Here is a 27,062-nt window from a genome sequence, read left to right as displayed (position 1 = left end):
CCTTGGCTCATGCCCGCTTCTTCCAACTTTAAAGCCAGCAATGGTGGATTGACTCTCTGCGTTGAATCTCTCCTCCTTCCATCAGAGAATGCTCTGATTCAGTCAAGAAAGGTGCTCTGGTTTTAAGGACTCATTTAATTAGACAGAGGCCACCATTTAATCCAGGATAATCACTCCATCACAAATCTATGTACTGAATTACATCTGCAAAATCCCTTGTACCATGTAAAGTATTCATGGGTTCCAGGGATTAGAGAATGGACATCTGTTGGGGGCCATTATTCTGCCTACAACAGATAGGAATCAACTTTTTACAGAGAGATAAAACTCCTTATACTTCCTTGCCATATGTAAATGAAAGAGAAGTATTTTTCAAATGATGTACAATGCCCTCAGGCCGAGTCAAATCTGTAATCTAAATCCACTAGAGTACTAGAAATTTATTTCAAGTTTGTATGAATATCAAACTAAAATAGTTAAAGCTGCTCTGAGATGTTAAAGCAAACAACTATTGGAGTAATAAAGTTTTGTCAGTCAACAACCTTGGTTGAGTTTCACAGTATACAAACTGTGATAGTTCTCTCTTAAGGAAAACGTTAGGTCAAATCTAGTTTTGATTTATCTACCAGAAGAAAACAAGCTAATAAAGTCATGCCAAGAATTCAATAAGTTCTTTCATTATGGTTACAAGACTTTAAAACATATACTTAAATTTCTGATTTTAAAAAGGATGCAAATATGCTAGGGCAATATGCAGATCACTAACAGTTATCTCCAATTAATTATTAATTGTAGTCAATAGTCAAGCAAATAAACTACACAAGTTGCTCATCTGTGTCTGACTCTGCTAAACCTACTTAACACAGAAACAAAGCTACTAGTTGGCTTTTTGATCCTAAACTTATATCACAATGGTATGAAACTTTTTTATTCAGAGCCTATCTATAAATTCATTAAGAATATTGAATATTTTTCAATGGTAAAAGGTTCTAGTACCAATTCCAATGTGGCAGAGCATGGGGGGGATCCAAGCACTTCTCAGAATACCAGCTGGGTGTCCTACAATTCAATTCAATTCTGACACTATCTACCTCAAGATATCATCAGATTCCACAGTTAAGGGTTCAATCCTACAAAACTGCCTCCCTGACCCCACTTTATTGCAAATGCCAATCACAAGTTCAGATTGTCACCTATACTTCTGACCAATTGGCTATAAACACAGTTCCCACTACCTACTCTTCAGGTTCAATTAATTTGCTAGAGTGACTCACAGAACTCAGAAAAACATTTCACTTTACTAGATTACCAGTTTATTATAAAAGGCTATAACTCAAGAACAACTACATGGAAGAAATGTATAGGGCAAGGTACGTAGGAAGGGATACAGAACTTCCATGCCTCTCAGGTGCACCACTATCCCTGACTCTCCAGGTCTTTACAAACCCAGAAGCTCTCCGAACTCCATCCTTTTGGGTTTTTATGGAGGCTTTATTACAGAGGCACGATTGATTAAATCATTGACAGCTGATGGTTGGAGTCAGCCTCCAGCTTGTCTCCCTTACCTGGGAGGTCAGGAGAGGGGCCTGAAAGTTCCAATCCTCTAATCATATGGTTGGTTCTGGGCACCTAGCCTCCAACCTCAGGTCCAAACGTTACTTCATCAACATAACAAAATACACTTTACTACTCTCAAATGTTACTTCATCAACATAACAAAAGACACCTTTACTACTCTCAAATGTTACTTCATCAACATAACAAAAGACACCTTTACTACTCTCAGTACTTAGAAAACTCTTAGGGTTTTAGGCCCTCTGTGCCAGAAACAGGACAAAAACCAACTATATATTTCTTATTATAAATTACATCACAAATGGAAATCGATCTATAACGAAAAACCAGCTAAGGTGATATTATCAATAACTCATAATTGATTAGGCTTAAAGAAAAACAGTTTTAAATTAAAATTTGGCTTGTTTTGAAAGCAAAGAAAAATCTAATATTTGAAAGAAAACTATTATTTATAAATTAATGGTCAGTACTAGACTCCAAAGCAGCTCATAAAAGTAATAGCTGAAAAAATACTACTACTTTATTGCCAAAACAATTCATAGACAAGGTATCTGCCCACTATCTAATCCTTAAAATAGGCACAGAAAAGAAAGCAAGAAAGATAATACCAATTTTGCCCATTTAACTCTCTGATTTTTACATACCTACTACTGTACAAACAGCAACATGGATGGAGCTGGAGATTGTCATTCTACGTGAAGCAAGCAAGACAGAGAAAGAAAAATACCATATGATATCACTTATATGTGGAATCTAAAAAAAAAGACAAACTTATTTACAAAACAGAAACAGACTCACAAACAGAAAACAAACTTATGATTACAGGGAGAAAGGGGGAGGGAAGGGATAAACTGGGAGTTCAGGATTTGCAGATACTGACTACTATATATATAATAGATAAATAAGTTCATATTGTATAGCACAGGGAACTGTATTCAATATCTTGTAATAACTTATGGTGAAAAAGAATATGAAAATGAATATATGTATGTTCATATGTGACTGAATCATTATAATGTACACCAGAAATTGACGTAACATTGTAAACTGACTATACTTCAATACAAAAATATATACAAAAAAAACCCCAAAAAACCCAAAACCTTTATAGGATACTATTTACTTCTCTTCTTCCTCTTACTTCGTTAGCTGAGGTTGTAAAAGTCAGCTATCTATAAACTGAAACATATGGTCTCCAACATAATCAACCACTCAAAACCAGCTACCACTATGGTGTAATTGACAAATTTAAGAATATAAAAATGTAAAGCATCTAACACAGTGTACCTGATCCAGTAATGGACCAATTCTAATATGCAGTCCGTGAAAAGGGAGGAAGGAAGGGAGGGAGGGAGGCAGGGAGGGAAAATGGAAGGAAAAGGGGAGCAGAGGAAAAAAGGAAGGAAGGAAGGAAAGGAAAAAGATTTGGAAGCTGCCTTTACACTTTTAGAATTTTAACTCTAACCTGTCTCTAGTATTTGAAGAGTCATTGCATATAGATCATCCTAACTGTTTTACCTCATCATCATGAGATATAAGGCTGAAATTGATTTCAAAATGGATTTTCAAGAGAGAGGTAGAGGCCTTATATGGAAGAAAAATCCCATAACATCTTTTTGTTGGCTTTACTGAATTTTTGTAATTCCCCAAGACTGGGAATGCATTAAACCCAAGACATACAAATGAAATAGATCTCTGAATAACAAAACCCAATCCATTTGCTTATTTATTCATTCAACAAATACATAATGAGAACCAAAAATACGCTTTCACATAAAACACCAAGAGAAGAAAATACTGGGCAGGTGAGGTCTATAAATGCAAATTGGTCCTGTCACGCAGCCCAGGCCTCGCTCTTTCACTCTAGCTGTGCCAACTCTCATTTGACTCTCTAATATCCCCTACAGTAAAATACCAATCTGAGTGTTAACTTAAATAATAATTCTACACTTAAACAATACTCTACATCAACTAAAGATCCTCTCCAGCAACACATCCAAACTTTAACAACATCAACATGATTTTAACCCACTTCCAGGAAAAATATCGATGTCTGCTGATTCTTAGAACTAAAGCATTATGGCCACCCACCTCCAACTCTATTTTCACCAATTAGAGAGATACCATCATTTAAAAACAATTGATTTTCCTCTAAGATGCTTCCTTTTTCTGAGAGGCCCCTTGTTCCACCCTATCCACATGAAAAATTTCTTAATCATGTTAGATATCAGAGAAGATGGCCTAGACCTAACCAATCCTAGAGGTATAACAAAATCAGCAGAAATATCTTAGAAAAACATACTTCTAAAAGACAAAAGTTAACCTTTCTCTGATTCTGAATGTTCTCTGGAGTATATTTTTCAATGAATAAAAATCCTGTTTTGGAATATAGTGAAATATAGACCCAAATGCAGAGACTGTGATTTTGTTTCTGAATATTCACATCAAGTTTTAGAAGAGACCTATACTTTGCAAAATAAGACCTTTTGTAACAGGCAGTCTATTACATAAATTTAGTAGATACTTGAAACTCATTCCATTTAATGTCAGAGAAGCTGTTTCTCCATTACATGATGTATACAATATGCAATAATTTTATTCATTCTTTCACTCAGAAATATAATTTAGCTTTTCCTAAAATGCCAGGCATTGCGCCTGGGACTTGGGATAAAACAGTAAATAAAATAGACATGTGATCTGCCTGCATAAAGTGTAGAGTAAGGGATACTAAATATAACAGATTTAAAATGTAAGGATTGATGATGATTCCACAGAAGAGACTAAGGAAGACTTGCATTACGTATATGGCCATGGGCCTCCCAAAAATGTATGTATCCTAATTTCCAAAACCTGTGACTATGTTACATTATACAGCAAGAGGAACTTTGCAGAAGTAATTACGGTCAAGGGCCATGAGATGGGATGATTATCCTGAATGATACTGGTGGGTCCTATCTAATCACATGAGTCCTGAAACAGTGGAGAACCTTTTCTGGCTGTGGTCAGAGAAAGAGAAACAGGGTTAGAGAAATGTGATATTGCTGACTATGAAGATGGAGGAAGAAGGCACCGAGCCAAGGAAAGTTGGTGACCACCAGAAGCTGGAAAAGGCAAAGAAATGTATTCTTCCCTACAGTCTCCAGAAAAGAATGCAGCCCTGCTGACACTTTCATCTCTAACCCATTGAGATTTGTGTCCGACTTCTGACTTGCACAGCTGTAAAATAATTATTGTGTTGTTTTTAAATCACTAAGTTTGTGGTAATTTGCTATAGCAGCAATGGAAAATGTGTGTGTGTGTGTGTATTTAAAAGGAAAATATCAGAGCAAACATATGATCATATAATCATTAATAGTGTTGTCTATTTTATTTGTTACAGACCCTACCGATCTCACATCCTACTAATTTCTTCCTAATGTGAAAAGACCTTGAACTTACTGAGCACAGAACTTCAGTCAAAAAATGACCAAGACTTGCTGATCTACTTAAGGAAGTAAAGTTATTTTGGCTAAAACTGGTCATGTGGACTGGGCCTGAGAAAAACATAAACTGGATTTGCTTCCCACTACTGAACTTCTCTAGTCTCAATATATTTGCAAAATTTCAAGCCTTGAAGTCATATTTACATAAGATATCCACAGATCATAAGTGTCATTCTTGCTTTAACTACTCATGTTCATCTTTATTTCATTTGAATTATCATTAAGCATTTACTCTATCAACATAGGTCAATTACAAAAGCTCTGAACTAATCTGAAAAGCAAATCAAGCCCACCAAATGAAACACAACATTCTTTATACTAGGAAGTTGAGGACTTACATATGAGAGTTGTCCTAAAATCTTTGAGCAAACTAAGAAAGGTTAGAGTTCAGCTAGTTTCAGGAAAGTAGATTTCCTTTCATTAAAGCAGATGGAACAGTTATAGAGAAGCAATATTTGTGACGGAAACCCTGATAAAAATAAACCTGGAAATGTGTTCTGATACTACGGTCCACAGTTCTCCCAGATTGGTTCCTGCTATTTAATTCCAATATTCATTGGCTTGATCAGATACTGAGATTAGGCCCCAAATTCTGCACTTTTATATAAAAATGAACTATTATACTGCTTTTTCATAATGCTTTAAATGTATATTTTTGTTTGTTTATAGGTGGTACTTATCAACAAAATGTTAATTATTGTGCATATATATGGGTTTCTGATGATGTGGACCACCACTGGATAAATTTAGCTCCTCCTGCTCTCATCTCTACACCAACAACTGGGCAGATCACCAGATATTACCCACACACAGTAAGTCTTTCACTCACTAAAAAAAAAAAAAATAAGACTTTCTCAACAAGTATTTAACATTATGCCCTAGGAGAAAGGAATATACAAAAATTCTTAGATCACCAAAAGAACAAGCTTTCTCACCTCTGTGCCCTTCCTTTCCTATGTTACTTTTTTCACCACTAACCCTCCCTACATTTTCTCCACAGTTATCCTATAAATACAACAAATAAATATAAATTAATTGCTTGAGGCACATTGTCACCCTTAATTTAAAAAACTTAGAAGCAGCAAGCACTAATTCAATTTACCTGTATCCAAATATTAATTACTGAGCACCTGCCTCCTGAAATGTTCTGTGCTAAGGGCCAGGAACATAGTCTTCACTCTCCTAGAGCATTTGACCAGCAGAGAAAGCAAATGAGTAAATGCAGGAATTCCAACTGGGAGAGCTCTAAAGTGGAAAGTGCTATGAGGGAGACGTATTTAAGGGGTGTCTGTACTTCTTTGTAGGAAGGGGAGAAGAGGAAACATGGGGGAGGGAGGAAAGAAGAAGGAGGCCTCCATCAAATGTGAAGAGTAGTGCAATCTAATCAATTAAATAACTGAGTAATATTTAAACTCCTACAATTAAGTTTTCCCTTAAAATTAAAATTAAGATAATTATCCTTAAAGCCTTAAAAAAAGAAGTTACTTACCTTTGATCTCAATTATTTGGATATCATAGATGAAAAAATCTATTTCCTCTTCACTCTTCTAACACAGAACTTACCTTGTTTTAAAACCAAAATATCTAACAAAAGGTTGTTAGTAACAAAAGTAAGCTTTGTGTACTTCATAAACGGGCCATGAAACTGAACATCAGATTTAAACCTCATTAAGAAAAAGAACAGTAAGACATAGAAAAATGCATACATATTTTCAGTGCCTTACTTAGCATATTTGATACCTGGAGTAGATCCTTTTAAAATATTTCCCTCCTCTATATAACAAAATTACTTTTCAGTAATAACCATTATTTTCCTGAGTTGTCCTTTAACTTTGAAGAAATTGACAAAAATATCACCCCTGCACTTCACACTTTCATTGTTACATTTTTAAAATGCAAATAAAAATTCCAAGTGATCACATAAAATAACAGAATTAAAGTAACTCTATTTCTCCTTCTTTGTCTTTACAATCACTGTGCCATCATTGTTTATTCTGAATCTGCTGTTGAAATGCATAAAGAATACAATATTTATTAAAGGATAATCATAAAAATGTACTAATTTGAATCATACATAAGTATATATTATTAAAACTCAACAATAAGCACAGCAATTATTTAGGACTTAGAGAAACAAGTTAATTTGTGTAAAACATATTATCATTGACTTTGAGAATTGCTGGTAAATGGTGATAGTAAAAAGCAGACCAACTTTTAGGTGGCTTTACTATTTTTAATAAATTTCTAGAAACAATGCACCTTCTTAATGACTGCACCCAGGGCAGAATACTCCCATCATTTCACCTTTTGAGTAAATAGTTTTCAACCCAAAGCTAAATAAAGCCATAAAATCACCACTATTTTTACACAATGTATGTTTATTCTTTACAAGACCAGCTTCAGCGGCCTGCTGCTGGGCACAGGGTCCCATGCTCAGGAGCCCCATGCTTGGCTGTTAATGCTCTGCTACCGTCTTGAAATTCTCAACAATTTTATTTTTGAATTCGGGTCTATAAGTGAAGTCTGATGAGGCAATAAAGCATATGCCCTATACTCACATGCAGTCCTGCCTCCCAGTGCCTTCCAGGGACAGGTCCTCAGCCACCTGCTCCCCCACCCTGTGACAGCTGCCATCCTCCAACCCTGTTGGGGGCCTTACAAGGCAGGATTGGGTGGGTTTCATTGGGCAAGGCCACAGACACCCACGAGGGTCTACATGCTCCCACAAGTAACCCTAGGCCCTAGAGAACATAACATTAAATAGAAAATAAAAATAACCTTTCTTGGGTCTATCAAGACTGTGAACACAGGAAAAAGCTTCTTAATTCCTCTGCTTTTGATTTAGACAGCATTTCTAATATTCCTGAGAGATCGCTAAGACTGAAAAAAATCTATGACATTATGTCACATTTGAAAAAGCTTACGAGCTAACCAAACCACATGAGAGCTCTTTACACCTTCAAAAATGGCTCCTGATCCCTGAATCACTGACTTTATCTAATACTATCTAAATTCTAACTTTGCTATTCACCAGCTTAACCCTGAGCAGCTTGCCCTTTCCTTCATCTCCTTTTTATCCCTTAAATTGATGTGCAAGTCCAGTTTCTTTTCTCCAATCATGACTCCTTTTTTCAACTAATATTTAGATACTACCTCATACAAAACAATCATATGTAAATAACTTTCTGGTTGAACTCCATCATTAGAAACTTCTATCTCATTGCTCAAAAACCCAATCCATGTAAAATTATGTACTCATTTGTAATTTATCACATTTTGTACACAGAAGGAACTTCAGCACATACCCAATGTATGGAGTAGGGGAAAATCAGTTACTTACATTGTTCATGTACTCTGAAAGCAGGTCCTGGAGAGCCTGGCGAATGGCGTTGCATTCTGCAATAATCCGCTCCCGATGGAAATCCCTTGTGCATGAAGAGTCGGCCAACAGAGCTGCCCCACTAATAATGGCTTCAAGGCGTTTCTCTAGTGACGGTCTAATTTCCTCCTCAGTCACTGTGAGTGGATCCAAGACAATCAAATTCTAAAGGAAAAACACATTCACATGGTTAGAACTCCACAATATTATTTTTCAAGAAAAAAAAATTGTTATTTTGTTTTCACATTTAGAAATTCATATATGATGATAAAGAGAATTGTGTTTTTACTGCTTCACAGAGTTCACACATAATTCTATACAGCAATCATAATTCAGGTTAGTAACAAAATTGTGAAATTATGAGTATCGGTTCTAGTATCAGTCAAACTTGTATTAAAATCTTGCCCTTGCCACTCACCAATGGTGACACTCAGGTATCTTATGCACTGTGAGCCTCACCTTCTTGATCTATAAAACTGGAATATTAACATTGCTTGTCTCATAAAACTACTGTAAGAGTGATAAGAATGCTTAATACAGTGCCTGGCACTTATTAACTATTATTTACAATAGTCACTTTTATACAACACTTCATTATTTACATAGTATTTTTACATATACTATCTCATCTAGACAACTCTACAAAGAAGAAGATAGCAAAGATATTGTTAACCACACATTTTAACTGATGGTGAGTGAGGCTCATATTGTCTTGTCCAAGGTCATTAAGCTAATAAACAGTGAAGTTCACACAAGTATCCAGGTCTTATAATACCTAATTCAATATTGTTTTCATTATGCCTCACTGTAAATCATATTCTCTAATTAACCTTACCACTAACATATCAAAGAGAATTCTGAATTTTAATTATTCCTTTTAAAAGTAAAATTCCATCTTCCTGTTGATCTATTATAACTTCCAGCTATTTACCACCATTGGAACCTGACATGGTATTTTTAAAGTTTCCATTACATATAAGTCTTCAGGCAACAAAAGTCAAGATAATTTACAGCCTTTGAAGAAAAGGCAGAGGGTGTGAGGCTATAAGGGTCCTATATTAAAACATATCAAGAGAAGAAGACTTTCAATGTTTAGGCATAATGTGGTAATTGAAGAAAGAGTTAGTAACAAATAAAAGCTCTCTGTAGAAACTTTAACACAAAATGAAATCATATAATGATCTTTAAAATGTGTATGCTTGTGTGAATCTATACACATACAAACACACACTGAAAATCACTGATCTTCAGAATGTGCAATCTTTTTTATAAGATTTTATATATTTAAAAATATAGAGAGATATATATATTGTCTGTATTATATATAGATATAACTTTATATTGATGATCGTACTATATTACATTATGATAAATATTTAGGGATCGAAAGTAGTCAAGGAAAAATTTTAAAAGCTACAACTCTAGGCCAAGGTGGGAAGAGAAAATCATTATAGAAAGAAAAATAACTGTAAAACAGTTATAAAAAAATAGTACCATGTAATTCACATAAAATATAATATAAAATATAAAATAGAAATAGCTCTTATATAAAATTGGTTAAATGCCTTTAAATTATTCAGAAGAATTCTTCCTTTCATAACTCTATTTCCTTCCGATTTTTCTACTTCTCTACTGAGTCTCTCCATTTTTTTCCTTCAGATGGAAAACAGTTTTTAAAAAAGAAAGAAAATTAATTTTACAAATGCCAAATTTAACACTTTTCTTTATTCAATGTGTGATGAGATGATAATACTGTCAGCCAAGGATTCATTTACATCTAAATCTACTTCCTTATTTCATTTGCCATTTTCACCATGCCTTCTTTGGTTCACTAATTTAGTACAAACATTCCACTCCAATGTTTCATAACAATAATTAGGCTAATTAAAACCTTTTTGAAAATGTCCTTCCAATGTGATACCATCATCAATAACAGACACTGAGGGCAACAGAATTACTCTTTGCTCAAATGCAGTTAGAAGATGAGATAGGAACAGTTAACACGTTGATACGTCTCCAGCATTGTAGTGATAGGAAAACATGATTAAATTTGAAATCTATACACCTGTAAGTATTATAAGAAGAAACTAATAATTTTTGGTGTTCTGGTTGTGATTTCATGTCAGAAAACGGTAAGTTTACTCCAGTTCCTGCTCTATAAAGCCATTCTTCAAAATATCCTAGCCTTTGGATTTTTATTGCTTGGCTTTTAAGACTTTTCAGATTCTTTTTTTTAAATTTAATTTTATTGAGTTATAGTTAGTTTACAATGTTGTGTCAATTTCCAGTGTAAGACTTTTAGATTCTTCAAGATCATCTAAACTCAAACCATTGCCTCCTCTGATATATGATGTCACATGCAGGCCTCTTGATTCTGTCTAAATCTACTGTCTTCCTATTCATATCCTATAAAAGTTTTCACTAATTTTGTCATCAAATCAACTAAAAGATGAGCTTTTAAAATAACCTGAATGTCCCATGAAATATCACTGGATATTTGAGACCCACTGAAATAAAGAATTATCTCTTCTGGACATCAGTAAGATGATGAAATAGGAGTTTCCATACCTCATACCTCATACCCTCATAGAAATAGTGATTTAAACAATAACCCATGGATGAGAATACTTTAATGAAAGCCTGGGAGTACAACTGAGGGGTTCTAGCATCTATATGGAATAAAAAAAAATCAAAATCAAAGAATAGAAGCATTGAAGATAAGAAGAACAGTTTTACTTTACCCGTGTCACCTCTCTTCCAAGTCAGCAGAACTCAGGCCAAGAGAGACTTACCTTGGTCTGCAATTTCTTCCATTGGAAAAAGTGAAAGCAAAGTGAATGCTCAGCTCCCCAGCCTTGTGAGGCACTGCCTAAGAGTCCCATTTCCATTCCTCCACACCCAGAACATTGAGGGGACTGAAACAGCTAAATAATCTGGGGACAGCAAGGAGAATAGAAAAGGGGTAGGAGTGCATAGCAACAAGAACATGGATCTCAAAAATCAGCAGCAGATCCCACTAGCTAGATTGCAGATTTTAATAAGAGCCCCACTCGTGAACTCAGTAGGACCCCCCACCTGCAGACCCCATGATTAGCCAATGTGCTCCCCTAGTGCTCCATACACCCCCTCCTATAGCCAATACTTCATGCTCCCCTGCAGACAATACATGTGAGCTCCCACAGACAGCAGACAAGTATCAGCATCCAGCTGGACCTGCTGGATTGGGAATAGGTGCACAACTCTAAACAAACACTTCAGGATATTGCCCTAGAGAAAACAGGAGGTTCTCAGCACCTGGTCTGGATTTGTGGGATCAAGAGAAAGTACAGTGTCTAAGTTCAAAGTTCAAAGTTCAAAGTGGATTGTTCAAAATAGACTCAAATCATTTCAAAAGACTATTATAACTATAAAATATGTTATGTAAACCACATGATGATCATAAAGAAAAAAACCTATAGTAGATACATAAAAGATAAAGTAGTCAAAGCATAGAACCATAAAAACTCATCAAATCACAAAGGAAAATAACAAGAAAGAAAGAAAGGAAAACAGGAACTACAAAATAGAAAACAGTTAACAAAATGGCAATAATAAGTCTTTTCTTATCAATAATTACTTTAAATGTAAATGGACTGAATTCTCCAATCAAAAGACATATAGGGTCTGACTAGATACAAAAACAAAAGCAAAATCAAAAACAAAAAACCTAAATCCAACTATATGTTGCCCCAAAGAGACTTACATTAGCTTTAAGGAAATTGAAAGGATGGAAAAAGGGGGTAGTTATAATTGTAATCAGACAAAATAGGCTTTAAGTCAAGAACTGTCATGAGACAAAGAATAATATTATATAATGATAAATGGGTCAATTAATCAGAAGAATATAACAATTATATATAGGAGGAAAAATGGAAAATTCATATATATGTCAAAATTAAACAACACATTTTTGAACAACCAATGGGTCAAAAAAGAAGACAAAGAGAATTTTAAAATATCTTCAGACAAATGAAAATGGAAACATAGCATACAAAAAATTATGACATGCAGCAAAAGCAGTTCTAAGAGGGAAGTTAATAGCAATCAATACCTACACTAAGAAAAGAAGAAAGATTTCAAAAAAAAAACAAAACCCTAACTTTATACCTCAAGAAACTAGAAATAGAAGAACAAGCTACGCCCAAAGTTAGCAGAAGAAAGGAAATAATAAAGATGAAAATAGAAATAAATGAAATAGAAACTAGAAAAACAATAGAAAAGATCAACAAAACAAAAAGGTAGTTTCATGAAAAGATAAGCAAAATTTACAAACCTTTAGCTAGACTAACTAAAAAAGAGAGAGCGAAGACACAAATAGCTTTAAGTTAAATAGGAGATATTGCAATTGATTATACAGTAATACAAAGGATCATAAAAGACCCTTGTGAACTATTATATGGTAACAAATTGGATGGCCTAGAATAAATGTGTAAAACTGGTATAAATATACAGTCCACCAAGACTGAATCATGAAGAAATAGAAAATCTGAACAGATCAAGATTGAATCAACAATAAAAAAAAAAACTCCCAACAAAGAAAAGTCCAAGATCAGATGCTTTCACTAGCAAATTCTACCAAACATTAAAGAAGAACTAATACCAATCTTGCTTACACTTTTCCAAAAAACTGAAGAGAAGGGAACATTTCCAGACTCATTTTGAGGCCAGCATTACCCTGATACAAAAGTTTTCTGGTTTGGATATTTCTAAAAAAGAAAAGTATAGGCCAATATCTTTGACAAATATAGATGAAAAAATCCTCAACAAAATGCTAGCAAACTGAATCAACAGCATCTTAAAATGTTCATACACCATAACCAAGTGGATTTATCCCTAGGGTACAAGGATGTTATGACATATGCAAATCAATAAATGTGGTATACATCATTAACAGAAGAAAGGATAAAAATTATATGATTTTTACAATAGATGCAGCAAAAGCACTTGACACAATTCAACAACCTTCATGACAAAAACTCTCAACAAATTAGGTATAGAAGGAATGTACATCATTACCATAAACACCATATATGGCAAGCCCACAGCTAACACTACACTCAACAATGAAAAGACAAAAGTTTTTCCTCTAAGATCAGAAATAAGACAAGAATGCCCACTCTTGCCACTTTTACTCAACACAGTACTGGAAGTCCTAGCCTGAGCAATTGGAAAAGAAAAAGAAATAAAAGGCATACGAATTGGAAAGGAAGAATAAATTTTTCTCTTTTGGCACATGACATGATCCTATATATAGAAAACTCTAAAGACACCACCAAAACTATTAGAACTAATTAAAATTCAATAAAATTGCAGAATACAAATCAACATACAGAACAGTTGCATATCTATACACTAACAACAAACTATTCAAAAAAGATATTAAGAAAACAATCTCATATGCAATAGCACCAAAAAGAGTAAAATACTTAGGAATAATTTAACCAAGGAGGTCATAGATCTGTATACTGATAACTATAAAGCACTGATTAAAGACTGAAGAAAAAGAAAGAAAGAAAGAAAGAAAGAAAGAAAGAAAGAAAGAAAGAAAGAAAGAAAGAAAGAAAGAAAGAAAGAAAGAAAGGGAGAAAGAAAAGAAAGAAAGAAAGAAGGAAAGAAAGAAGGAAAGAAAGAAAGAAAGAAAGAAAGAAAGAAAGAAAGAAAGAAAGAAAGAAAGAAAGAAAGGAAGGAAGGAAGGAAGGAAGGGAGAGAGAAAGAAAGGGAGAAAGGGAGAGAGGGAGAGAGAAAGAAAGGGAGAAAGAAAGAGAGAAAGGGAGAAAGAAAAGGAGAAAGGAAGGACATTCCATGTTGATGGCTTGGAAGAATTAATATTATTAAAATGTTGATAAAACCCAAATCAATCTATCAATTCAAAACAATTCCTATCTAAATTCCAAAGCCATTTTTCACAGAAGTAGAATAAACAATCCTACAATTCATAATGAACCACAAAAGACCCCCAATAGTCAAAACAGTCTTAAGCAAGGACAAAGCTTGAGGCATTACACTTCCTGATTTCAAATTGTATTACAAAACTGTGGTATCAAAACAGTGTGGTACTGGCATAAAAGCAGCTACATAGACCAATAGAGCAAAACAGAGAGCCCAAAAATAAACCCATGCTTATATGGTATACCATCAACTATCTTCAGCAACAGTACCAAGAACACAAACTGAGGAAAATACAGTCTGTTAAAGAAATGGTGCTGGGAAAACTGGATAATTGAATGCAATTTTGCTAAGATTTTATGCTAAGTGTTCTTACCATAAACTAACAATGATAATAATAGGAGTGAGATGAAACTTTGAGTGGTAAAGGATATGTTTATGGCTTTGATAGTGATTCTTTCACAAGGGTATACCTACTCCCCAAATCAATAGTTGTATATATTAAATATGTACAACTTTTTACATGTCAATCAGACTTTAATAAAGTAGTTTATAAAAAAAAGAAATAAAGCTCATCTTAAAAAAAAGAATTATCTCTTCTGAACTAGGATAGCACCGTGTGGAAACATTCAGTGTTTTCGTGGCATTAATTTCATGAAAGACAAACAATAGGATATTATATTCTCAGGATCCCACTCTATAGAACATAGAAAATATTTTCCCTTTTGTCGGTTCTGCTCAATATACATTTATCTCCTTAACACTTTTCTGACAAGAAAATAATCTTTCAAAAAATTTTAAGAGTCCTAACTTCATTGTCTTCTATTAGATAGCTGCATTTTAAGGGGTAGTATAGTTTAATGATTAAGAGACATGGGAGAAGTTAGTGTGGGTTTTAATCCTGGCTCATTAGCTATGAGCAAATCTATCTATGTTGTTATCATCCTCTGTATCCTTAATCTTATATAACCTCCAATCTACCCACTTTACCACTATGGTGAAACTGAGATGAGACCATCTTGTAAACTTCTCCACTTACTTCTACCCCAATATGCTATTCCATCCATTTTTTTCTTCTCGTCTGTCTTCAAGGAAGATTTCTCCCTCTCCTTCCCCTCTTTCTTTCTCCCTTCACCCACCGCTTTCTTTTCAAGGCTAATTTCTCCTTCAGTGCTCTGATATCAAGCCCCCTTCAATAATTCCTTCTTACATTTTGAGTCCCTCTTGGTGTAGTAGAGAATAACCCTTGTTTTGTTGCAGGTTTACAGGGACACCATTAACTAGCCCACTGGGATGGTTGCAAGAACAAAGAATGCCTGCAGCAAAATGATTACAACAATCAACCACACCCTCTCCCTTATTTTTTGTATAAAAGGAGCCTGCATTCTGACTAGAGCTGAATGGTTCTCCAAGACATTAGTCTGCCATCCTCTCGGTCTGCGGGCTTTCCGAATAAAGTCGCTATTTCTTGCCCCAACACCTCGTCTCCCGATTTATTGGCCTGTCGTGCGGCGAGCAGAATGAGTTTGGACTCATTCAGAGCCTACTATGTGCCAGGTACTGTGCTAGGAATTGGTAATGAAATGGAGAACATCCCCTTCCTCCTCACAGGACTCACAGCCTACAGGTACTGACAAATATTAACCAAATAATTACATAAATATAGAACTACAATGTGAATGTGTGGTATAAATAAAAAGAATTGGAAGTTAAGTATAAATTGACCAGGCATAACTCTGGGCAATTTGGTGCAGAATCAAGATGATTAAAGGTAAAGCAGATGTAAGCTCCAGAGAACTCACAGGGTTAGTCAGAATATGGAATGGTAAGTGTAGAGATAATCTTATCCAGATCTTATTTTATCAGGTCAAACAGAACAGGCATCAAGGTTATAATTATGAGGAACTAGAGCAAGAAGCAAAATGCTGTGAAACCTGAAAACAAACCAAAGGGGAGAGACAGATTTTAACCCCTAAAATAATATAGTTAAAGCACATAATCTGAATTTAAAAGGACACAGAAAACTGTCTAAAAGGAAGGGAAGGGGGTTGTGCAATCAAAAAGAGAATATATGTTGCATTCATCTACAAGAGTATGGGAAAATCAGATCCTGCAAAAAGAATGATCAAATTGTAAAATCATATGCACATTCATAAGTATTTTAAGATACAAAAGATGTATATGACCCATGGGCTGAGACTGTTAACCAACCCAAATAATGATACAGGGAATAACTTAAAGTGCATTGATTGTTCTGATGCAGCAGTTGTAGTTAAAATCAGCATTGCTGATCATTTTTCTTTTCCGTTCCAGCCTAAAGTCTATCTTTCAGGAAACAACATATAATGTAAGGGTTATTTTAGTCAATATGAGTTATGGCGAAAGAAAATCCAGTGGCCTTGAGAAACACAGAAATGCGAATTTTTGAAACGATTGAGATCACGAATCTATGTGTATTTGGAAGTGAATGATACGAAGTGAATCTACACAAAATAAATTGGAAAGATTGCCAGAATATACTGCAGAATAAAAAACAAAACTTGCAGAATGATAAGTACAGTTACATCATATATATTAAAAAAGTAAGCAGACTACAATATTTCAGATTTTCTCTGAATACATGTAAGTTTATAAGAGCCTAGGAAAAAGTTTAAGGAAACATACTAAGACCACAACAATTGTTATCTCTGAAAAGAATGCAGATTGGAGTGGTGGTCAAAGTTTTAATTTTTTAATTAAATTTTTAAAAATTAATTTTTAACTATTGTGTATTACTTTTTTTCAGATCAACCATCCTAGAATAAACTTTATTCTGTAATGTCCATGCCTTTCAAGGGATCTATAACAAAGCTGACCTGAGAATTTATTCACTTGTCCACCCAGATTCTTCAGATGTATTTTTTTTATTGAGTAATAGTCATTTTACAATGTTGTGTCAAATTCTAGTGTAGAGCACAATTTTTCAGTTATACATGAACATATATATATTCATTGTCACTTTTTTTTCACTATGTTACCACAAAATCTTGTATATATTTCCCTGTGCTATACAGTATAATCTTGTTTACCCATTCTGCATTTTAAAATCCCAGTCTGTCCCTTCCCACCCCCCACCCCCTTGGCAACCACAAGTTTGTATTCTATGTCTATGAGTCTGTTTCTGTTTTGTATTTATTTATTTATTTATTTTTTAGATTCCACATATGAGTGATCTCATATGTTATTTTTCTTTCTCTTTCTGGCTTATTTCACTTAGAATGACATTCTCCAGGAACATCCATGTTGCTGCAAATGGCGTTATGTTGTCGGTTTTTGTGGCTGAATAGTATTCCATCGTATAAATATACCACTTCTTCTTTATTCAGTCATCTGTTGATGGACATTTAGGCTGTTTTCATGTCTTAGCTATTGTAAACAGTTCAGCTATGAATATTGGGGTGCAGGTGTCATTTTGAAGTAGGGTTTCTTCTGGATATATGCCCAAGAGCGGGATTCCTGGGTCATACGGTAAGTCTATTCCTAGTCTTTTCAGGAATCTCCATACTGCTTTCCACAGTGGCTTTCCTTGCTTCCCTCTCCCACTCTTAATGATTTAGTTGTCTTCTTTTACAATTTTGTGTTTATTCTTTTTGTTATTCATGGCAGTTATCTCCTTTCCAGTTATGAGTTTCTCATTTTTGTAGCATCCTGCTGCTTTTCTATTTAGAGTAGACCTGGAAATACTTCTTTTAGCATGGATTTAGTGTTGCTAAACTCTTTTAGTTTTAGTTTTTGCTTGTCTGTGAAGTTCTTTAACTCTCCTTCTATTTTGAAAGATAGCCTTGCTGGACAGAGTATCCTAGGCTGCATCTTTTTTTCATTCAGGACTTTGAATATATCTTGCCACTCCCTTCTGGCCTGTAGTGTTTGTGTAGAGAAATCCGCTGAGAGCCTTATGGGGGTTCCCCTGTAACTCGCTCTTTGTTTTTCTCTTGCTGCCTTTAGGGTCATTTCTTTATCCTTGAATCTGGCCATCTTGATTATGATATGTCTTGGTGTGGGTCTGTTTGGGTTCCTCCTGTTTGGGATGCTCTGAGCCTCCTGTACTTGGATATCTGATTCCTTCTTTAGGTTTGGGAAGTTTTCAGTCATGATTTCTTCAAATACCTTTTCAATCCCCTTTGTTCTTTCTTCCCCTTCTGGAACCCCGATTATGCATAGATTGGCACACTTTATATTATACCATAGGTCCCTTATATTGTTTTCATTGTTTTTTATTTGTTTTTCACTCAGCTGTTCTGATTGGGTGCTTTCTGTTGTCCTGTCTTCTAGGTCACTAATTCCGTTCCTCTGCATTATCTAGTCTGCTTTGCACAGCCTTTAGGTCAGCTCTCATCTCAGCAAATGAGTTTACTAATTCTACTTGGTTCTTCTTTATAGTTTCTATTTCATTTTTGACACATTTTATATCTCCAAACACTATTTCTTTTAGTTCCTTTAGTATTTTGATCACTCCTTTTTTGAAATCTCGATCTTGTAGGCCATCAATGTCTATTTCCTTGATTGTGCTTTCAGGGGATTTCTCTTGATCTTTTAATTGGGAGTGGTTCCTCTGCTTCTTCATATTGCTCATATCTCTCTGGCACTGTGGCTTAAGGAGTATCAGTTATCTAGTTCTCCTGGAGGTGGTGTGCTTTTAATGATTTTATCGAGAGGTCTTTGTGTCTTTGCCCTGTTTTGCGATCTCAGCTTGCTGTTTCCAGAGGCCCTCTGTTGGTGCCCTCGTCTGTGCTGCTCCAAGTGGCTGTCGGCTAGCAGATCGCGCCCCCTCCCAGCACTGTGGTCAGGTGCTGTGTTCCTGCCAGGAAGGCAGTTGGCCGCCCACCCTCTCCCGGCGCCGGTTGCTCCACTGCTCTGTGCAGCTGCCCGCTCCGCCTCCAGTCGGTGCTCCAAAGGCGGCCTCCGGGAAGACTGTGGAACGGCCCTGCCCCTGCTCCATGCCAAATCTCAGCTCCTTGTTTGTGTTGGTGGCACGAGTTCTCTGAGGTGCCAGGGCAGAAAGATCCTATCTGCCTCAGGCTGTAAACAAGTCTCAGTTCTGCCTAGGAGGTTGCGGAGCCCTGGGGTGTGGACTCAGGGCTCAGCCCCGCCCCGGCCCAGGTGCTGCGCACAGGAGGAGATGGCGGCTGTGGCTGCGACCTGCCTCTCTTCTCACGAGAAGCGCCAGTAATGGCGGCACGAGTCTGAGGAGACAAAGGCCCCTCTCCCCAGGGCACACTAGCCATGTTGCTTTGCTTTTTTGACAATTTATGGGGGACCAAGGTTGTTCTACTCCGTATCCCCTACCAGCCACGCGGCACAGCCCTCTGTAGGGGGCTGCCTCAGTGCAGCCGCCCAAGTCCTCCGCATGGCTTGGGCAGCCTGTCCCGGCCCCCAGCTGCTGGCTCGCGTCTCAGGCTGGGTTTCGTAGGGATCCTTTGTTCCCATTTAACTCAGTTCTGTCGGTCAAGGGGTGCTCAGGGCAGATCTGAGCCTCCAGGCTTCCCCTCCGTCCTGCTGGCCTCTCCGTTGGAGAGGGGAGACCCAGCAAAAGGGCGCCAGTCCTCCTTTGCCGCTCCCTCCCCACGGGACCAGTCCCGCACTGTTTTGCTTTTTCTTCTTTTTTCCTTTTCTCCTACCAGATTTTTGGTGTCTTTGTCTTTCGAAGAGGGCGACATTCTGTCGGAGTTCGGCAGGTGCTCTGGTTGGCTGAGTAGGTCCGTAGATGTGTGTTTTGGTGTATTTGTGGGAGAGGGCAAGCCACGAGTGTCCTACTACTCCACCATCTTGCTTCTCCTATTGTGTATTACTTATGAAACTACAAACTAATTAAAAATTAAAATTCTTAAATTTTTAAAAAGAAAATGGCAATTATGAATCAAACATTATTATTTTAGATTCTAGATATTAATCAACTAATTATTTTGTAAACATAATAGAAAAATACAATGCTTCCATTATTTACTAGAAAGAAATATGATACTAAGTTTTCATATTAATTAACTTGAAGGATTTTAATTTTGCTATGTTGGGTTTCATCATTACAAATATGTTTGGTTAATATATATCTTTTAAAAAATAAAAACCTGTGATTTCCAAGTACCAGGGCTCTCTTTTTCAGAGAGCTTGGGAATCAGAAAACTTCAGTGTAAATCTTAGCCTTCCACTCACCTTGCAAAAGTGGTTTAAACTAAGCTTTTATTTCATCTCTTGTAGAGCAGGGAAAATAAAACCTGCACCAATCATATAGGAATTTATTTAATGTAGCTTTATAACATGTTTTAATACCTGGTGGGGTAGGTCCTACCTCAATTTCCTTGCTAATATTATTTTTACTTTTTTATGCACTACCATGTATTCCTGAGGATCAGAGCTATAGAGTACTATGAAGGAAGCTACACTTGCTAAAATGGAAAAATATATACCACACAGATGTGTTTCAGATAATCATTCATTCCACTAATATTTTTAGTCATCCAATATACGTCAGATTCTGAGCAAGGCTTTGTCACGCCTTACCAGAGCATGTAGGAAGTTATAAAAAAAAATCCTCAACAAGCTAAAGCACAAAACCAATAAGTTTGGGAAAAAAATTGTCTGTATTTTAATAAACATGATGTAATAAACCCTATTCATCATTCACATATTCTATATTCTATGATGAAATTGATCAAATTTACATTCAAAACACCAAAAGTCTTACACCTATTCCCCAAAGTGAAATTGCCTATCAAAAGAGATGTAGCTATGATTATAATCAAGTATCAATATTCTTCACAAAAACACATGCAGTGCTTCAAGTTGGAAGCAGCAGAAATAATAACCACAGAGCATAAATAATGTTTCTCAAGCAACTATATTATCAATCTTCAGAATGAGCGATAAAAATGGAACAAAATTTTTCCTTACGATTACCAATAGAAAACGCTATTGAGAGAATTCACAAGCTCTCCTTTGTCTGGTATACCCCTTATTTTAATGCTTTTCCATTTAAATAATCCAAAGGATGGACACTTTAGATATAAAAATATAAAAGAAGAAGAAAAAATCTGAATAATAAACTATAAATTAGCAAGATGATCAGCAATTATTATTTATATTACTTTGATAAATTAGTGTAACTTACTCAAAGTTAACTACATATTCAGCTATATAAAATTAAAATGTATATAACCCATATTCTGTTGTATATTAATTAATATAACAGAAAAATAGAAAATATTTTAGAAAGACATTCAATATGCTTATTAAACAAATTAGATATATACATACTCTCTTAAATTTTTTTCTCTAAATTATAGGTGTAAAACATTTGAATAGCCCAAAGAGTGCTATGATGTGGTTTTACCAGTACAATAATAAAAATTTTCAATTATCTAATTCATTTCACCTGAGGTAGTAACTTCTTCTCCTAGACATATTTCTGTCATTGTTCAGCAATTCAATCTATGTATAACACCACATCATAAGTTGTTTGCTTTAGTTTTTATCTGGTTATCTAAAAAAATAAATTTCAAGGACTCTTCCATTTTCAAAAACATCTGTTTAAAAAGGACTGCAATACAGGCACTTCTAAGAAACTGTTGTTTTCACTGTAATATTGAATATAATATTGAATAAATCTTGGTATATATTCTTACCAGAATATTGCTGACTATGCAGTGTATTTTAATGAAGGAGCAAGTTAAGTCTTTGTTATTGATTATCTATTTGGCAATATGTGTTTACATGTTTGTTTTATCTCTAATCATGGTCTATTTTTAAACCATGTATTAAAATGTCCTAAAAATATATAAGCAATGATGATTAACTTATTCTGTCTACATTGAACTTAGAGAAAACACAGATAATTTTTATACAGAATAATGTTACTAAAAATATAGCACATGCTCCAAAAACTTTATATAGTATTACTTCTTCTTGGTTGTCTCAGGAATCTCATGTGTGTCCTACCTTCTATGTCCATACATTTTACTGATTGCAAATCCAGCTGAATACAAATCTTCAAAATGTAAACAAATGTTTGACTAGTTCCTGCTATGCCCAACGTTTAGCCAGTTGTTATGGCTTTGGAGTTCTCCCAGAAAGCAATTCATTGACAAAGGAGAGAAAAAGTAGAGGGGACAACTGGAAAAAATAAGTAACCCCATTTGTGCTCTATTTCTATTTGATTCTATCTTTCATTTTTGTCTATAATTATGTCCTTTGGGAGAAATAACAGGTTAAGTACAAGCTCTGGATTCATGGGTGGACGTGCATAGTAAGGCACAGATAAAAAGAGTAGCCAATATATCAAAATCATACCCAATAACCATAAAACTCTAAAAGTCGTGCCTGCCAAGAATCCCTTGAAAAAAGATGAATGAGAACATGACTGTTAGGTGGTAACAATTTCTCAGTAACAGCATCCTTCAGACGCTCTTGATGGGGTCTCTAACTCCTTCATAAAGCACCATTATTTTAAAAATTGTGGAGATAATATTCTGAATATTTTTAAATTACAACAACTAAAAATGTTCTTGGCATGAAAAGAGTTAAGAATCTGCTTTTTCCCTCGAGTTGAATACATACTTAAATATAAATTAACTCAAACATTTCTAAGTAATTTTCTAGTTAACTGTGGCCTAAAAAAGATTGCTTGAGTTGTTGCTTGAAAATCTATATTTAGAATATATTAATCAATACAGTTGCATTAGCCACATTTTCAGTGTTCAATAACAATATGTAGCTAGTGGTTATTGTATTGGCCATTGTAGAAAATTTTCATCATCATAGAAAGTTCTTTGGGACAGCATTCTAGAGTATATTTTGGAGTTAATACAGTTTCATCCCAAATCCTTATCAAGATTTCAGTCTTTATGGAGAATTCAAAATGATAATTTTGTAACATGTATGGAGGACAGAATTTTAACCTGTTGTCAGTCATCAAGGCCTTACTTTATCAGGTCATTTTCCCTTATAACTAGCTAAAAACAAGTTAGTTAAAATAAAAGAAAAAGAGGCAGCTCCAGAAAATATGAATCACAGTGTGGAGGAGCAGAAAGCAAGTCTTGGGTGGTTTAGGATACAGATACTGGGAAAAGAGGGAACAAACACTCTGAGAAAAAAGAATTCTGACAGAAAAAATGGGAAAGACCATCAAAGATAACATTCACCTATTCCACGGTTTAATCCATGATGCTTCATTTTTAGCCTTCTCTTTTTTTATTCAAGAAGGATATTGCTGGTGCTGTTCATAATAGGGTGTAGACATATGACTGGAAACAGTCTCTAGCTTAATGTCCTTTGCAAGTTAAAAATATCTATAGAAAAATCAACTTATTTTGCACTTACTTTTTGCTTTACTGTTGCATGCTCAAAAGCTGGTCAGAAAAATGTTAAAACAAGATCATTCCTTCTGCTATTCTTTGCTCTTTTGGCGATTTTATCAAAGGGCCTTACTTTTTCTCTAAGTACTCAATAAATATGATTCAGATTTTTAATTCTATTAAGGAACAAGAACATGTGAAATACAAGGAGGAGGAGGAGAGAAGAAGAAGGGGAGGGGACAGAGATGCAAAGAAGGTAAAGAGGGGAAGGAAGAAGGGAAAGAATGAAAGGGAAGTTGAGGAGGGACTGAGAGGAAAAGAGAGGGGGGGAGGTAGAGAGAGGAAAGCAGAGGAAATGAGAGAAAGTGAAGGAAAAGAAGCAGTTTGCTAAAAGTTCTTGTGTCATGCACGTTGGTAGTAATGAAACCAACCAGCTACTGTGTTTAATGATTCAGCAGAACATTAAGTGATAAAAGAATGATTACAAAAGTACTTAACAATTCAGCCCCCCAAAAATCCAGCTTTCATCATTATAAAAGACTTTAAAAGGCTACTGGTTTTTATATTATTATAAACTGCAAGTGTCTAATATGTCCCTTTCTGAATGTTACAATACCCTCATAGCTTTGGTAAATGGGATGCAAGACAACATTAAAGTAAAATTAATGTTAAAAAATGCATCTGCATAAGCAGACTATTTTTCAATTAGACATTGATTTTATGCAGTGTGATAAGCAATTAAAGAGCATAAACTGTATACTTTAAATTTAGCAATACATAATGCCATGAAAAAAATTCCATCACTGGATTCCATTTCAGACTTTTCTAATCAGGATGCCATAAAACATTAGTTTTACCATTATGACTGCTGAGCATAATGTGGTAAGGACTTTTCCTCCCTTTTCCTTGCAGGCAAAGGAAAAAATAATTGAATACGAAAGCCAAAATCAGTGCCTGGAAGGAGTGCCTTATCTAAAGAGAGACTAGCATAGATACGTATCAAGATAGCTAATAGGAAAGAAGTATCAGGTGCCAGTGAAAACTAATTTATTTAAGAATTAACAGGATTATTTTCCTGTAATCTAGATGAAAAATTATTAAATTTAAAGGGTTTTCAAGCTAACTTAATTCTGACCATGCCTGCTAGTTCCATATTTGAAGATCTGGCAGGAGAAAGTGTGGAAATTTCAAAATATCCTCAGTGATTACATGAGTCAACAGGAAATGGAAACTCTCACAACTGATGAAAAAAGTAGAGCACCCAACATCCCAATTTAAGGAGATTTTCAAAGTAAGGCAAGGCAATTTGATGCTTCCCCAAGAGAGCACAAAATATCTTCAGAGCCAGGACCCTTGGTTGACAGAACATCTACATTAGCACTGAATGCAATTCTCCCTCTAAATGTAAGTGGTTCCAAGGAGGTTCTTTGGTAAATTGTAGTCTATTTGCTAGAAGTAAGCTGACCAATCCATGATGAGAATCATGTGAGTGGGGGTCCACAACAGGTCAAAATTCTCCTGCATTCCCCAGCTCAAGCCACTCCTGCTGTTTCATGACCCAGAGATTCCCACAAGTCATGTACCAGACAGAAAATGCTCAGACTATTGATTTCCCTCATTAATCTCCCCAGCCCAAGGGAGGGTCATGCATACATTTTCATTCACCTTTTCAATGACAACTGTAATATAAACACCATACACATTACACCTTATTATAACCATTTAAGCCCTATATTTAAATTAGAAATATTCAAACTGATAAATTCTCCAATATTAGAAAATGTCAAATAAAACAGACTATTCTCACTACCTTCAGAATGATGTGTCTCAGCATGATGTGTCTCATCTGTTTTTCATCCAGAGGACAACAGACCTCAGCTGACCCTCCCTCTGTCTCTGGACCACTCAGCTGACAACTGAATCTATTTATTATATGGCCTCATCTATCACCAGAATGCCCACTCTGTCTCTGGCCTCCCTCCTTCTCTGTAAGGTTGACTCCATATACTAGCCCAATAGTCACATGATTAAGATATTAATGTAAAAATGTAAAATATGATCAGACTCATTCTAGGCACTGAAGAGACCTCTATTTCTATCAGAGGCATGGTTTCCATGTGAAACGAATAAGATTAATCTACCTCGCACAAAGCAACTACCCTTCTTCAAAACTGATAGCCCCTGGCAAGCTGCTTAACAAATGTAACCTCTGGCAGCTGCATGACAGATCCATACATCTGCACTTGTATACATACATTTACACAGGCTGCTTTTCCATCTGCAGGATAGGACATATGCCAGTTGATTGGCTTATGGTAGGCTTGGAGAAGAGTCAGAGAGAATGTTGGCAGGCACCTCGTGTCTATTCATTGCATTTCATTTTTTGGGTTTTTTTTTTCCCCTTTGCTCTGGGACTTTTGGTCTTTACTCTTTTGGCTCCTGCCTGCTAAATTATTCATTTAACTTCAAGTGGTCATTTGTGGCGAGCAAAACTGAGATTTTCTGAACGTATAACTTGCACTTAGTCCAAACTGCTTACATGTCAATAACCAACCTAAATTAGCAGGCTTCACTTTAATTGCAGTTCTATCTTGGATTTCACATCTGAGTGAGATGTGATCAGGAAAAAGTGAGCTGGGATCATGTGATGGGAACTAAGCAGAATACAAGTTAATCTGAAAGTAGCCAAGGGATTTAGGTGGGACCAGGTACACAGTTTTGGGGACCCAATGCAAAATGAAAATTCAGGGCCCTTTGTTCAAAATGTATTCAGAAATTCAAGATAGCAACTTCAGATAATTAAACTAAACATGAGACCCTTCTATGCATGGGGCCCTGTGTAGCTGCACAGATTGTACACCCATGAAGATAGCTCCAGATTTGTGGAAGAACACATAAGACATGTTTGCCATATCTTTGAAATACTAAGCTATTTATTATAAAAACTAATATGTTGGCGATATTTTCTTCACAATCAATAGTGTTTTCAACAAAAGTTTCTGTTTAGAATTTACAAAGACTTTTTTTTCTTCAACTGTTGTGAGAAAACGTTTAGGCTTTGAAATTCTACTCACAGCACAAAGTTTAATGAGGTTTCAAGATATAATTGCCTGCCACCTCTCTTGCCTTTCCAAATCTACTATATTTGGAATACTGAAATGTGCAAATAAAGCTGGTAAATGATAGATCCATGGCTGGATTCAGGCAACCCTAAATCTTAAACTTAGCAGTGAACACCTGCCACTGACAAAAGCTATACATTCTAAACTCAAGGAATAGCATGGCGACTGTAAAATGTTCTTTGTAATAAAGCAGAAATCAACATCCTAAGGAGTAAAGGATGGTGCTCTACTATGACCCACACCACTAACCAAT

General features: G+C 35.5%; 1 protein-coding gene across 8 annotated transcripts in view; it reads right to left on the bottom strand.

Moving 5' to 3' along the window:
* CTNNA3 (catenin alpha 3) overlaps positions 1–27,062 on the bottom strand; it is a 1,350,697-nt gene that overhangs the window by 1,001,973 nt on the left and 321,662 nt on the right. For all 8 annotated transcript variants that reach the window (XM_031461217.2, XM_010985795.3, XM_064488129.1 and 5 more), the window contains one exon: positions 8,398–8,601. In XM_031461217.2, the coding sequence (XP_031317077.2) occupies positions 8,398–8,601 (204 nt within the window). The remainder of the gene's footprint in view (positions 1–8,397; positions 8,602–27,062) is intronic.

Source organism: Camelus dromedarius, chromosome 8, assembly GCF_036321535.1.
Source record: "Camelus dromedarius isolate mCamDro1 chromosome 8, mCamDro1.pat, whole genome shotgun sequence".
In the NCBI taxonomy this organism is placed as follows: domain Eukaryota; kingdom Metazoa; phylum Chordata; class Mammalia; order Artiodactyla; family Camelidae; genus Camelus; species Camelus dromedarius.
The sequence above is the reverse complement of the archived record's forward strand: the minus strand, read 5'-3'. Positions and strand labels throughout refer to the sequence as shown.